Source organism: Scaptodrosophila lebanonensis, unplaced genomic scaffold (assembly GCF_003285725.1).
Source record: "Scaptodrosophila lebanonensis strain 11010-0011.00,11010-0021.00 unplaced genomic scaffold, SlebRS2 tig00001412-arrow-pilon, whole genome shotgun sequence".
Lineage (NCBI taxonomy): Eukaryota > Metazoa > Arthropoda > Insecta > Diptera > Drosophilidae > Scaptodrosophila > Scaptodrosophila lebanonensis.
This window is the reverse complement of record NW_022060739.1, coordinates 8,337,851-8,349,947: the sequence shown is the minus strand read 5'-3', so window position 1 is coordinate 8,349,947 and position 12,097 is coordinate 8,337,851. Positions and strand designations below refer to the sequence as shown.

Below are 12,097 nucleotides of genomic sequence, written 5' to 3'. Positions count from 1 at the left end.
TAGAAGACCACACATTCAGCCTTACGGGCAGCTAAATTCAAAGGACCTCTTTTTAAAGTTACCTTCGAGTAACAATCAACCAATTGCAGCAAAACACGAGGTTCCTCTACGAGACAAACCTATGTTATTATATTCAGATAAGATGTAGGATGGCTTATCTAGGGAAATTTTGAAGCATTTCCCGGGTCTCAATAGCATGCGGTGAATAGAATAACAAAACCGTTTCCAAGCTGGCAATAGCAGGAAAAGACTGCCGTCAATACAATTGATGAAAATTGGAACACTTGAGTCCAGCGGCTTAGTTTTTAAAAACCTTGTTCCTCAAAAACAAAATTTAATGAATATGAAAAATTAATTGCAAACATTTACATCGGGATTGGTTCTTTTTGTGTTTATGTGTGCAGTTTAAGTTAAGTTAGAAAAATTAAAACATTATTTTTCGAAGCAATACGCTTTTATTAATTTTGAAACACCCAAACAGTCGATTCTTCTTTAGATTCAGGTTTATATGAATTTATCCAAGTTTCGCTACACATTCCACTTGTAAACCTCCCGAGGTGAATCGTTTGGGATTTTCTTTCCATTATTCGAGAGGAGCTAGTTAGTCGATTGCTGTCCTTAACGTCTTTTAGACAAACACGATCGCTCTTGAATTCACATACCAATTATTAATTGTTTTTTGGGACGGTACTTTATCATCAAAAGTTAGACGAAGCTTTTTCATGCATTGTTGCGGAGGTAAACAAATTTTAAAATTACAAGAAATCATCAATAAATCCAAATTCTCGCGAAAATTTCATTTTTTCACAAAATTGTTTTCTTTGATGTGGTGCCTAAAAAAGACATTTTCCAAGAGCAGTTTATAATATTAAAAATAATGTTTCCTTGTTAAATAAATAATAGGTTATACCCGATTCTAGAAACAGCGTTTAATGTTAAGTATGAAGACATGTATTTATACTTATTTGCAAAAATATTACTAATTAGCATTAACAGTTGTGAGTATAAGTATATTAATGGAAAACCACAATTGACTTCAACTTTAATGAGCACATTTTAAATTTTAATTTAATTCCCATTATTTCAAAAAATGGACAAATTGCATGCAATTAAAGTGCAATATTTGCATTTATAATTTTCTAACGAAATTAATTAAATACATTTTTTCATTATCAAACAAGCGCACTAATCGGTTTTTGTGCTTAATTTCTAGCATTTGTTGCTCATTTAAAAATCCAAACATACGAGTACTTGGTCTCTATTTTAAAATTGCTTTCTGCATGATTTACGGACCGAAAAATTGCATTAATTTGTTGTCGGTGTCGTAAAAAAACGTGAAGTAGAATAAATAAATAAATATATACAAGTAAGTATATACACACTTTTTATTTGCGGATGAGTGGCGTCGCGTGCGTGTTAGAAAACGGAATCTTTTTATGGCTCGGCTGTGTAACGATATTATGTGCGCTGCCATACAAAAACTCATTATGTGTTTTCGCCGGCAGTTTGAATTTTAAAACATTTTCATTTTGTTGCTATTCCTATATTCTATTCCTGGCATTGTTGGTGCCATTCAGTGTCAACAACACATGTTTGGCTGCGACTCGCACGCGCCGTAAAATTTGAGCTACGTGTCAAAAATTAAGAATGCCAGCAATGTAACTGAAACAAAACAAAACAATGTGTGTAAAAAGTGGAGGCAAACCTATGCGATAGATAATGCTCGGGTGGCGATATGACAGTCAGCGGTAATGACAACAAGAACACAACCGCAATACAGTCACAATTTACAGCACAGCTCATGCATGCAGAATCCATCGTAATAGATCGTATGTAATTTATGAGCTCTGCCGCAAGTACAAAACCGAGTCGCGCCTATTACAACAACTTATTACACACACACACACACGCACACCCAGCCAGACACACACGCCACGCACCTCAGCCCAAATAAGTAGGCAATGTGAATTTTTTTCTAATTTACGCTTTGCGTGCTTGGCTGAGCTTTTTCGAGCCCAGCATTTTCCATTAAGTCCGCAGCTGCTTTCGTCATAACTCATAGCACTCACACGCACACAATTACAACAGAAAAAAGCAGCATCAACAACAAAACAGCACACACACACTGCTAGCACTTACCTAGTCAGATTTTTGGGCTTGTTAATTCGTTCGTCTGCTGTGACGGAAGTGCGCCTTTGCGTCTTTAGACGCAAATGAAAAGCACCGGGTTGAGCTTTTACAGTTGCCACAGCAGCTCGTGTATCATTTGTGTATGTGTTGCAAATCACATGTGTGTAAATACACACACACAGAGACACACACACAAATAAGTCTTTAAGTGAGTTTGGGGCTGCGTGTTGCTGCAAATTAGATTTTCATTTGCGTGGCCGTCCTCTGTTTCGTATGGCAGCTAAGCTATTGCTGTTTTTGTTTGTTTTTAGTTGTCATTGGCATACGCTACACGGGGGCCACTTTTAGGGTCCGCCCAAAGTTTTATGGCATACGCATAAAACCCTTTTTTAGTTGCCACGCCAGCAGCACAAACGCCTCTGCGCCGGCAAATCAATAGAAAACTTAATTAATCAACCCGAAAAGCTACTTGGCCCGGCCTGGCTTGGTATTGCTCAGCCTCAGTCATAAACTAACAGATAAAATGCGTGTTTCATGCTAACGACGGCCCATGTGGCGTATGCGTAATATATACAGACAAAATTGCCTGCCCACTTAAGCGCCCAACTTGGCAGCCCAAAAGCAAATCTCCTGCTGGCCAAGTGATGAGAAATGTAGCTACAAAGTTGGGGAAATGGGAATGCAAGCTATTTATCTAAAACAATGTTTCGCCTAAAAGTCAACGCCACAGCACTGGCCAGCAACAATACATACACTTGGCTCGTCTGTCAACGCCTGCAGCTACCAATATTTGTATAATACATACATAGTATCGAAGTAGTATATGCAGATGTACAGTGGATGCTTGGAGAAAGTAAATTTTGTTTAAATGAAAATCTCTTTGAGAGACACTTAAAAAGGGGAGAATGTTTTTAAATTCAAAATAATATACAAATATTTGGGAATATTTGCAACTTTTCTAACTTTGTGGAAGCAATTTCTGTAAAATACCGACATTTAAAAAGATTCAAGCAACCCCCAGTTATGCCTAAATTGAAATATAGGAAAGCTGATTTCGGGTTTCTCTTTTGTATATCCTCTATTTTATTCTGATTTTTAAGCACACCTATGCGACAAAAATAGCGCACAATTCTGGCGTTAAAAAAAAAAACAATAAATAGAATTACAAATATAATCAAGAAAGAATGCTTCAATCCAGGAAGCCGCACAGTGAAATATCCTATACCCAAACAAATTTCCGCCGCAGAAACAAAAAGAAGAAAAAGAAGTATTGTACGAGTACTATTGGAGTGAAATTGTTTGGCTAATAACTTTTCTTAGAACTGACCGACTTGGATCTAATCTAAATCAGAAGTAGAAAATTAAATATTAATGACGTATGCATAGTTTGGTTTATCTAGATTTGGAATTATATAGAGTATTAATGAAATTCTGTAGCGGCAGATGAGGGGGAAAAATAATAATAATAAATAGTTTAGTGAATGCTTTGACTTTCAAAATCAAATTAACATTTAAGAAAAGCCAAGTAGATTCTTCTGTTGATAGATCTCCTGTTACGTTTACAAGTTTTTTAAACATTTGCTGAATAGAAGAAAAAGTGTGGCGGCATGTTTTTAGACCATTTTGCTCCTTTAGCGACCATTCACCGTCTAAGGATTATTGATTTTGCAGCACATGTGCCGGAGTTTTCTTTTTTCACATGTCGACTGCAAAACAAAATGGCGTCGCTGCCATCATCATTATTGATTGACATATTTGCCGCATTGTCTGCCCTTATATCTTTTTTGTGAAGATTGTCATTTGGATTTCTTGTCTTAAAGTCTAAAAAAAAGTAAGTGTGTAGTCAGCTGTTCCGGCAACCTCTTGATATTTAATGGCAAACTTTTCGCATAATCGATGGCAACTTTTTAATAAGCAAACCAGTGAATGCATGCGACCAAAAATAGCCAAAAATAATTGAACACCAGCGCCAAAGTCTTGATAAGACAGACAAAAAAGTTTTCCACTTTTTTTTTGGGGGCTGCTTTTACTGGCAAATCGTAACCAATTTGTCTAAAATGAAACAGCAAACAAATTAGGCAAAGACTGCCAGCAAAGCCCGCAAAAGTATGCAATGTTATAATAACGTTAAAGATAATGACAACAAAACAACAACAACAGCAGCAGCAGCATGACAACAACAAGTGGCTGACATTTTTGTGAGGCTGAAGTTTTTTGCCAAGGTTGGATTGGGGTTGGGAGGGCTGGCGCTTATTTCCTATCAAACGTGGCACACGGCCCACCAACAGCCGTAACAACAACAACAACAACAACAACAGTAACAGCAGCAACAAACAGTTACAAATAGGCAACTTAAGGCAAAGTTTCAAGAGCGAAAACATTTGCCGCCCCTTCGCCACCCACTAATGCCAATACAAGCACGCATATATGCTGCTCGTGTAATACTTATACTACAATAAATACTTGTATATATAAAACATTTTGCTATACTATGTATGTTTGATATTTATCGCTGCTTAAGTATTTTTAAGAAGTTTGCCACGGCAACTTGCTACTTGTCCCTGCCCCCACATCCACCTCTTCCTGGGCAACCAGCCCATCAAAACGCCTTTACTTTTGTTGGGCCATATTTCGAGTGATACTTCACTGCTCGTCCTTGCTCCTCCTTTGCCTTCTCACTTGACGCACTGTTATCAGTGAGGGGCTGTATGTGTGTGGGTGTGTGGAGCAGTGGTGGAGAAGTGTTGTGCGCCATCAAGTTGCGTGGAACTGAGCTCGGGGTACTCGCATTGTGACATTCTTTCGCAGCACAAAAGTTTTTAAGGCTTTAATCAACTCTCGCTTGTGCTTCCGTTAACGCTTAATGTGTGCGCGTAATGAGTTAATTGTTCAACATTATTGCTGTGGCAGACAGGGGAGCAAGGCATGCAAGCTGCTTCGCTTCAACTATGCCAGCACTTTAATTGAAAGCGAAACAATAAACAAACATGTTGCAATTTGAGGCGCACTTATACTTGGAGCTACTTCAGAAATAGTATTATGCTACAAAGCACCTCGTTAAAAACAAATGAGTTCTGGTTATTGTTGATTTGAACCAACTTCTCAAATATTCATTTAAAGCTTTAGAAGAACTTATAGACTTATAGAAGTAATTGTAAATTTAAAATCAAATCATTAAAGAACAGCTATTGTTATAACAAAACAATCTACTGAAATAATAAATAAAAACAACTCTATACTTAAGAATATAATTTTGAGCAGAAAATACACACCTTGACTTTAATATATTATAAATTGTCCACACTTTAATAAACACTTTTACATTTCTTTTCAATGATCAAAACATACTTAGGCTTAGGCTTGTATTAATATTTGACTTTCGATCAAAAATTTAAATCAATGCAGTTTTCGTGTATGGATAAATTTTAGTTTCAAAAATATAACTTTTATAATGAATTTTTGTGGTTTTAGAGTTTCAATTTTTTTGAGCCAACCTTTCACAAATTTTCTAAATTGAATAACTGAATAACGAACTATAATTCTATATTACTTAAAATTGTATGACAAAAAGTTTTTCAAAGTGCAAAATTTGTATTATTAAAATTTTAATTATTATGTATTTGCTCAGTCAAAATGTTCTGCATTATTATTTATTAAGTTGAGCTCTTTAAATGTTAGCAATAATGGAATTTCCATAACTTTTTGTTGCAATTATTAGAAAACACAGCTATGCTTCATTGTATATGAAATTCTCGTGCATTAAAGTGAATTGCAAAGCAGATTTTCGCCAGAAAGACAGGCAGCAGGAGCAGCCCCACAAATACAAACATACTCATACCCATATCCATACTCAAATCTAATGAGTCGGTTATTTGCAAAAATAACATAAACCCGGCCCAAAATAAACCTTGAGCAGGGTAAAAACCAATTTACATTGCAATTTTGGCAGATTTTTAACGCAAAGCTTTTACTAAAGCCCCACTCTTCCCTCGTTCTTTTGCTCTCTTTTCAGTTGCCAAAGCAAAGCAAAGCAAAACAACACGAGCCAAGTCTATTAACAGGCGAAAAGGAAACACATGCCCGAAATGCGACCGTCGATGGTAGGCGGGGGAGGCAACGCAAATCGAATTGTAAAGCGCTGCCAATGAAAAGCACAGCCCATGGGCACAACTTGAAGGAAGACGCCAACGAGGACGACGACAGGAGCGAAAGGAGCAAAAGGAGCGAAAGGAGGAAGAGGAACGACAGCCTTGTCAGCATTTATGCAGCAGCAGAAATTTACACAGACTTAAGCAGGAAGAGAGGACGAAGGAAGACAGGCAGCCATCCAGCCATCCAGCCATCCAGCACTTGACTGCACACACACACGCACGCACGCACAACAATTGAAACAGTTAGCTGGGAAAGCGGATTGCGAATTTGCTGTATTGACATAAGGAAATCGTTAGCCGGCTTAGCAGAGCCGAGCCGAGCAGAGCTGAGACGGCGGGCGGGCGTTGCATTTAAAATTAAAAATATATAAGGGGGAAATCGAAAAATACAAAAAAGAATTGGCAGTGGGAGACAAAGTGATATGCTAATGCCAATGGCTTGCCGGCAGGCACTTCAAGGCGAGCCAAGCACCAGCACCAGCACCAGCACAAGCACAACGCATGAATATTTCTTGAGAGACGTCAGAGCCGTCGAGCCGATGACAATAAGCCGCAACATGGGCCAGTAAGCCGCTCAAAAGTGACATTAGAGCAGCAGCAGAGAGAACCTAGAGCATAGCAGCGACGAGATGACGGAACTGAGACGCGCCAATGGGCATCAGGAGAGCGCGGCAGCCACAACGCCGCGTCTGCACAAACAGCACTCCCTCAGGGAGTTGACACCACAGCTGAGCAACGGTCAGTCGCGGCATCCACTGCTGCAGTCCCTCAACGATCACGCCAATCTCAGCAGCGCTGGCAGCACCAGCAGCAGCACAGTCACGGCCGCAACTGCGCAGGCGCGCAACTGCAATGGCAGCAGCTTAGAATTCGATGAGCACGACATCTACTACGTCTCGCCATCGAAACGAAAAGGCGCTGGCGTGGGCGTCGCCCCCAGCTATCCCGCCCTGCGGCCAGCCAACGCCTATGCCGAGAACTATGAGCTCGAGGCGAGCATGCAGCAATTGCTGCGCACCAACTCCAACCACAATGTGGTCACCTTCTCCAACTATGTGACCGAGCAGCGGGCCCCTTCGACGCGCGCCTCCACGCCCAGCAACTGTGGCCAGCAACAGCCACACCAACAGCCACATCAGCAGACCGGCACCCACAATCGTGGTTCGCTGAAGCGCGGCAAAGGACGCAGTCAGCAGTCGCTCTGCAGCTGCGATGCTGGCGATGAGGCGGATCTCAAGCTGGACCCAGCACGGCCGCTGTTCGAGTACAGCCTGGAGCGTAGGCGCAAAACGCACACCTATACGTGCGAGCAGAACGCTCAGATACTCATGAGACTGGAGCGCGAGCGTAATCGTAAATTATCGCTAACCTCCTCCATAGGAGCTACAACGCCAACCACAACCACTATGGGCAACGATGCGCAGGTGAGTTGCCACCGTATTATCCTAATTTCCATTGTGGCCAGCAGGCTCTACACATTTGGCTAAGGTGTGAGAAGTGGGGTGGGGAGGGGATGGGAGACACGTGTGTTTGTTTTTGCACGCAAATCGAAAAATGCGCCAACATCGACTGCCCGAGGGCTCTTGCAAATAAATTTTTTGGGTAAACAATGCGCAGCACGTAAGCGGAACCTGAGTGAAATGTGGCAGCCTGAACCGGACCTGAACTGGGCGCTATGCCATGTGTGCGTACATAAGGATATTGTGAGATATTTATAGATATGTAGCAGGGGCATACTTTGATGATTAAAATTCCACAAATTTTATGCTGATTCAATCAATTATCGGTTTTTTATAGAAAGCTCAGCTGACTCTTTTAAGCTGAAGTAAATAGTCGGACACTCTTTAAGATTTTTAACAGAACAAATTATAGTATTTGAAGAATTTGTTGGCAACACTTGAATTTTATTAGCATCCTAGTATTAGAAGCACAGCAATTGGTTGGACTGCAACATGAATAATGTCGATCAATAATCGGCTATCTGTCCGCTGCGATTCAATCGATAACATGGTGTGCAAACTTGAAACAAGATATCGGAATTGGACGTATTTGTATGTGTTTGGGGATTGAGAATTTCTGTTTATAAATTTATGTAACACATTGTGTAGTGCTATGATTGGAACTAAGAAATATCGACAAATGGCCTGAGCAGTGAAAGTAGTTGCTCATAATGGCTGCTACCAATGCAATGGCGAGACAACATTCATAAAGCGATGACGATGAACACTAAACAAAAGTTATAACATTTGTGCAGAAATAATACAAGAAAAATACAAAATCAATTCATAATATATTCAAAAACTTTAAACAATTAATTTTGTTGTTACATATTGTTTTTCATAGAATACAATTTGAATAATTAAATAAATGTATACCTTCATAGTCGCATTTTACAATTTTTAGTTAGTTAAATGCATGGTATTTAATATCGTTCCGGCATGTGTTGTCTGCAGCTTAAAAGAGTTGAAAAAATTAGTTTCTTGTAGGAGGAAATCATAAATTTGAGCAGAAATAAATCAGATCCCATACCACGAACAGTAATCAAAAAGCATCTGCTATTCTAATATTTTTTAGCTGCTTAAATGTAAAATATCGAAAACTATCGAAACCTAGTGAACATTGATATTGTTATCGACAGCGTCAAGCCTACGGCTTTCGGATTATATTTTTTATATTCAGTGTATTTCCAAACGGCATAGAGAAAACATATAAAATACAACCAAAAAATACAAAAATTTCAAAAAAAATTGATCGGAAACATCGCATTGAAAAAAAAACGTTACGGAATATTATAATACTCGGGCACCATGACAGGCAGCTATCTAAGCAGCATGGGATCGACCGCCACCATTATGCAGAGCACCAACTCCCTGAGCAAGGGAATGCGTAAGGTGAAGCGTGCTCGCAACTTGCCCAGCTTCGATCTGTCGCAGGATCAGAAACGGGACATCAAGAAAGCGTTCGATCTCTTCGATACCCAATGCACCGGCTTCATCGAAGTGAAAGAGCTGCGCGTGGCCATACGTGCCCTGGGCTTTGAGCCAAAGAAGGAGGAAATCAAACGCATGATGGATGAGATTGACAAGGATAGGTCCGGCCGCATTGCATTCAACGATTTTCTCCATATAATGCGCATTAAAATGTCTGAGAAGGATTCAATGCAGGAGATGCAAAAGGCATTTCTATTTTTCGATGATGATCGCACTGGTAGAATATCGTTTGCCAATTTAAAGCGCGTCGCCCAGGAGCTGGGCGAGAAGCTCACCGACGAGGAGTTGCAGGAAATGATTGACGAGGCCGATCTCGATGGGGACGGTGAAGTGTGTCGCGCCGAGTTCCTATCCGTGCTGAAGAAAACTCATTTGATTTAGTTCGAAAACACCTTACTGAGGCAGCAAAGCATTACACACACCCATACCCATACACCAACACACTCGCTCCCACACACACACACGCACACATTAATACATTCATTTACTCGTATTTTAGTTTACAGATGCATGACCGGGGAACGACGTTGTGTTTTACGTTCATTTTTTTGCTTCTATGCTCAACTTTTAGAACAAAAATGAATGAAAATTTTATGAAGAAGTTTGGATATGCACCGTTTAAATAAAGCTTTAATCAGCACCAATATCGAATTAAGTTGTGTATTTTAAATTTGAATTCCACAGGTGTGCGGTCTGTCTGACCAATCAAATTTCACAGCCATATCCTGCTCTGCTCTAAAACCAAATGTTAGTTAAGATAATAAATAAATTAGCAGTAGATAGAAAGAAAATCAATTCCAAATACTTGAGATAATAAATAAATTAGAAGCAGGTAGAAAGATAAATCAATTGCAAGCAGTTGAAACTTCTAGTTCTTAGATCTATACGATCATGTAGGAATTATCAGGAATCAGTTAGATATGAGGATTGGAGAAAAGTGAGTTGCCTGTCAAGAAATTAAAAGAATACGTGAAACTGAAAAATAAGAAAATCTTTCAAGTTCTTATTTGTTATGCTTTTAATAAGTTATGTTGACAAATCGAACTAAAATCAACTGAGAAAATGGGACAAGAGAACAACAAAGCTATCTAATAACGACTATAATTCAACTGTCGCCTTGAACTTTGTTTCTTTTGCGAAGCTGATGAAATGGTTTTAAAATTAATTTACTGTAGAGCTACTGTAGTGGTTTTGTTGCGATGTACGTTGTAATTACAATTCGAATTTTGCAATATTCTCTTGATGTCTTTGTCGCCATGGTCACATGCTTTGCAATCATTTTATTTGTTGCCATGCTTTTAGCTCATAAGGACATGCACGTGTCCACTCTCTGCACTCACCTGAGCTGCGGCAACACTGTAATTAAAATACCATCGAGAAGTGAGGAACTGAGTGTGTCGAACGCACAAAACAGACGCACACGAGCAATGGCGAAAACAATGTGTGTTTGGCATAATTTTCTATGCAGCTGCCACCAACTGACCTTGAGTTGTGACCTTAAAAAGCCAATTTTTTCAGCTACAGCCGAGTACATCTATTTAAAATTGAAATTTTGCCAAGCTGAAAATTTAAGCACCAATTAGCCCGCCATTTGTCACAATTAGCATGCAGAGAAAGTTGAACTAAAAAAAATGAAGTGCTGTCTATTAAGCGCACTGTACATACATATACCATGTGCATGTGTGTGTGTGTGTGTGTGTGTTTGCGTCGCTTAAAATTACAAATGATAGGGTCGTCTCGGCTGTCCTTGCGCATGAGTTGCCTGCCAGCCAGCCCGGCCCCAAATTATCTATGCTCGTTCGGAGCACTGCGCATTTGGCGTTGAAGTCCCCATTTGTGTTGCTCTTATTGTTGTTGTTGTTGCTGTTGCTGGAAGCTGATGTTCCTGTTATTGTTGTTGTTGTTCTTGTTATTCCTGCTACTGGTGTTTTTGTATGATTTTTTCTATGTTGTCGTTATTTTGTGTGCTGCCAACGACCTCACCCTAGCGCCCGGCCCCTGTCATGCATAACAAATCTCTTTGACACATTTGATGTACGAGTATGCGTTTGCATGCAAAGAGTTGTTGCTACTGGTATTGTTGTTATTGTTGTTGTTGTTGCCGTTGCTGTTATTGTTGTTGTTGCTGTTGATGCTCTCCGGGCACAAATGGGGCTGTGCAGCTGACGCTGCTCCACTTTGAATTGTTGCTACAAATTGCGGCTGCAATTTGGTGGCGTTGCGTTGGTGTTGGCATGCGTGGATGGCTTGCCGGCTGCCGGCTGCCGGCTGCCATTTGCCGCTACGAGTTGCAACAAAAAATATAGGAAAGCGGATACATATGTATATATGCATGGATGTGAGTGTGTGAGTGTGTTCCTTGCTCAAACAGCAAACATAATTTAGTGGCATCGTTGTGAGTTTTTATTTACGTTACGCGTTACATTTAGCGCAATTTAGTTGTTAGTTTTTCCGCGCAGAGCCGTGCATGTATCTGTTGGCATTTCAGAAGTTGTTACTCCATCTCTAAATAGAGTTGGAAAGATAAAACTATTGAGTTTACTTTAAATCCGAAATGAAACTAATTATGACATAATGCAACATGTAAATAATGTTGCCTACTTTTTTGGGCAAACTCTTAAGTCTCTTTCCAATTTGTGCTTCTTCTCAATATGCGGATACAAATAATAAGTAGTAGTTTTTATTCAAATATACTTTTGTCAAGAACCACCCACCGATTTTGTTCTTAACATTATTAAGATTTAAGTTGCTGTAAAATGCTCTGTCTGCTGTCTACGCAACTAATGGATCCTTGTCTAGATCGCTACATGTATACACATTTGTGGA

General features: G+C 39.7%; 2 protein-coding genes across 2 annotated transcripts in view; both read left to right on the top strand.

The window, feature by feature from the left end:
* Nucleotides 1-12,097, top strand: part of LOC115631100 — a 118,294-nt gene that overhangs the window by 25,571 nt on the left and 80,626 nt on the right. The window contains exons 3-4 of the mRNA XM_030527754.1: nt 6,143-7,204; nt 7,286-7,705. Coding sequence (XP_030383614.1) covers nt 6,911-7,204; nt 7,286-7,705 — 714 coding nt within the window. The 5' untranslated portion in view covers nt 6,143-6,910. The remainder of the gene's footprint in view (nt 1-6,142; nt 7,205-7,285; nt 7,706-12,097) is intronic.
* LOC115631103 (caltractin) lies at nt 8,984-9,922 on the top strand. Its single transcript, XM_030527758.1, has one exon. The coding sequence runs from the start codon at nt 9,089-9,091 to the stop codon at nt 9,650-9,652; it is 564 nt and encodes a 187-aa protein (XP_030383618.1). The 5' UTR covers nt 8,984-9,088; the 3' UTR covers nt 9,653-9,922.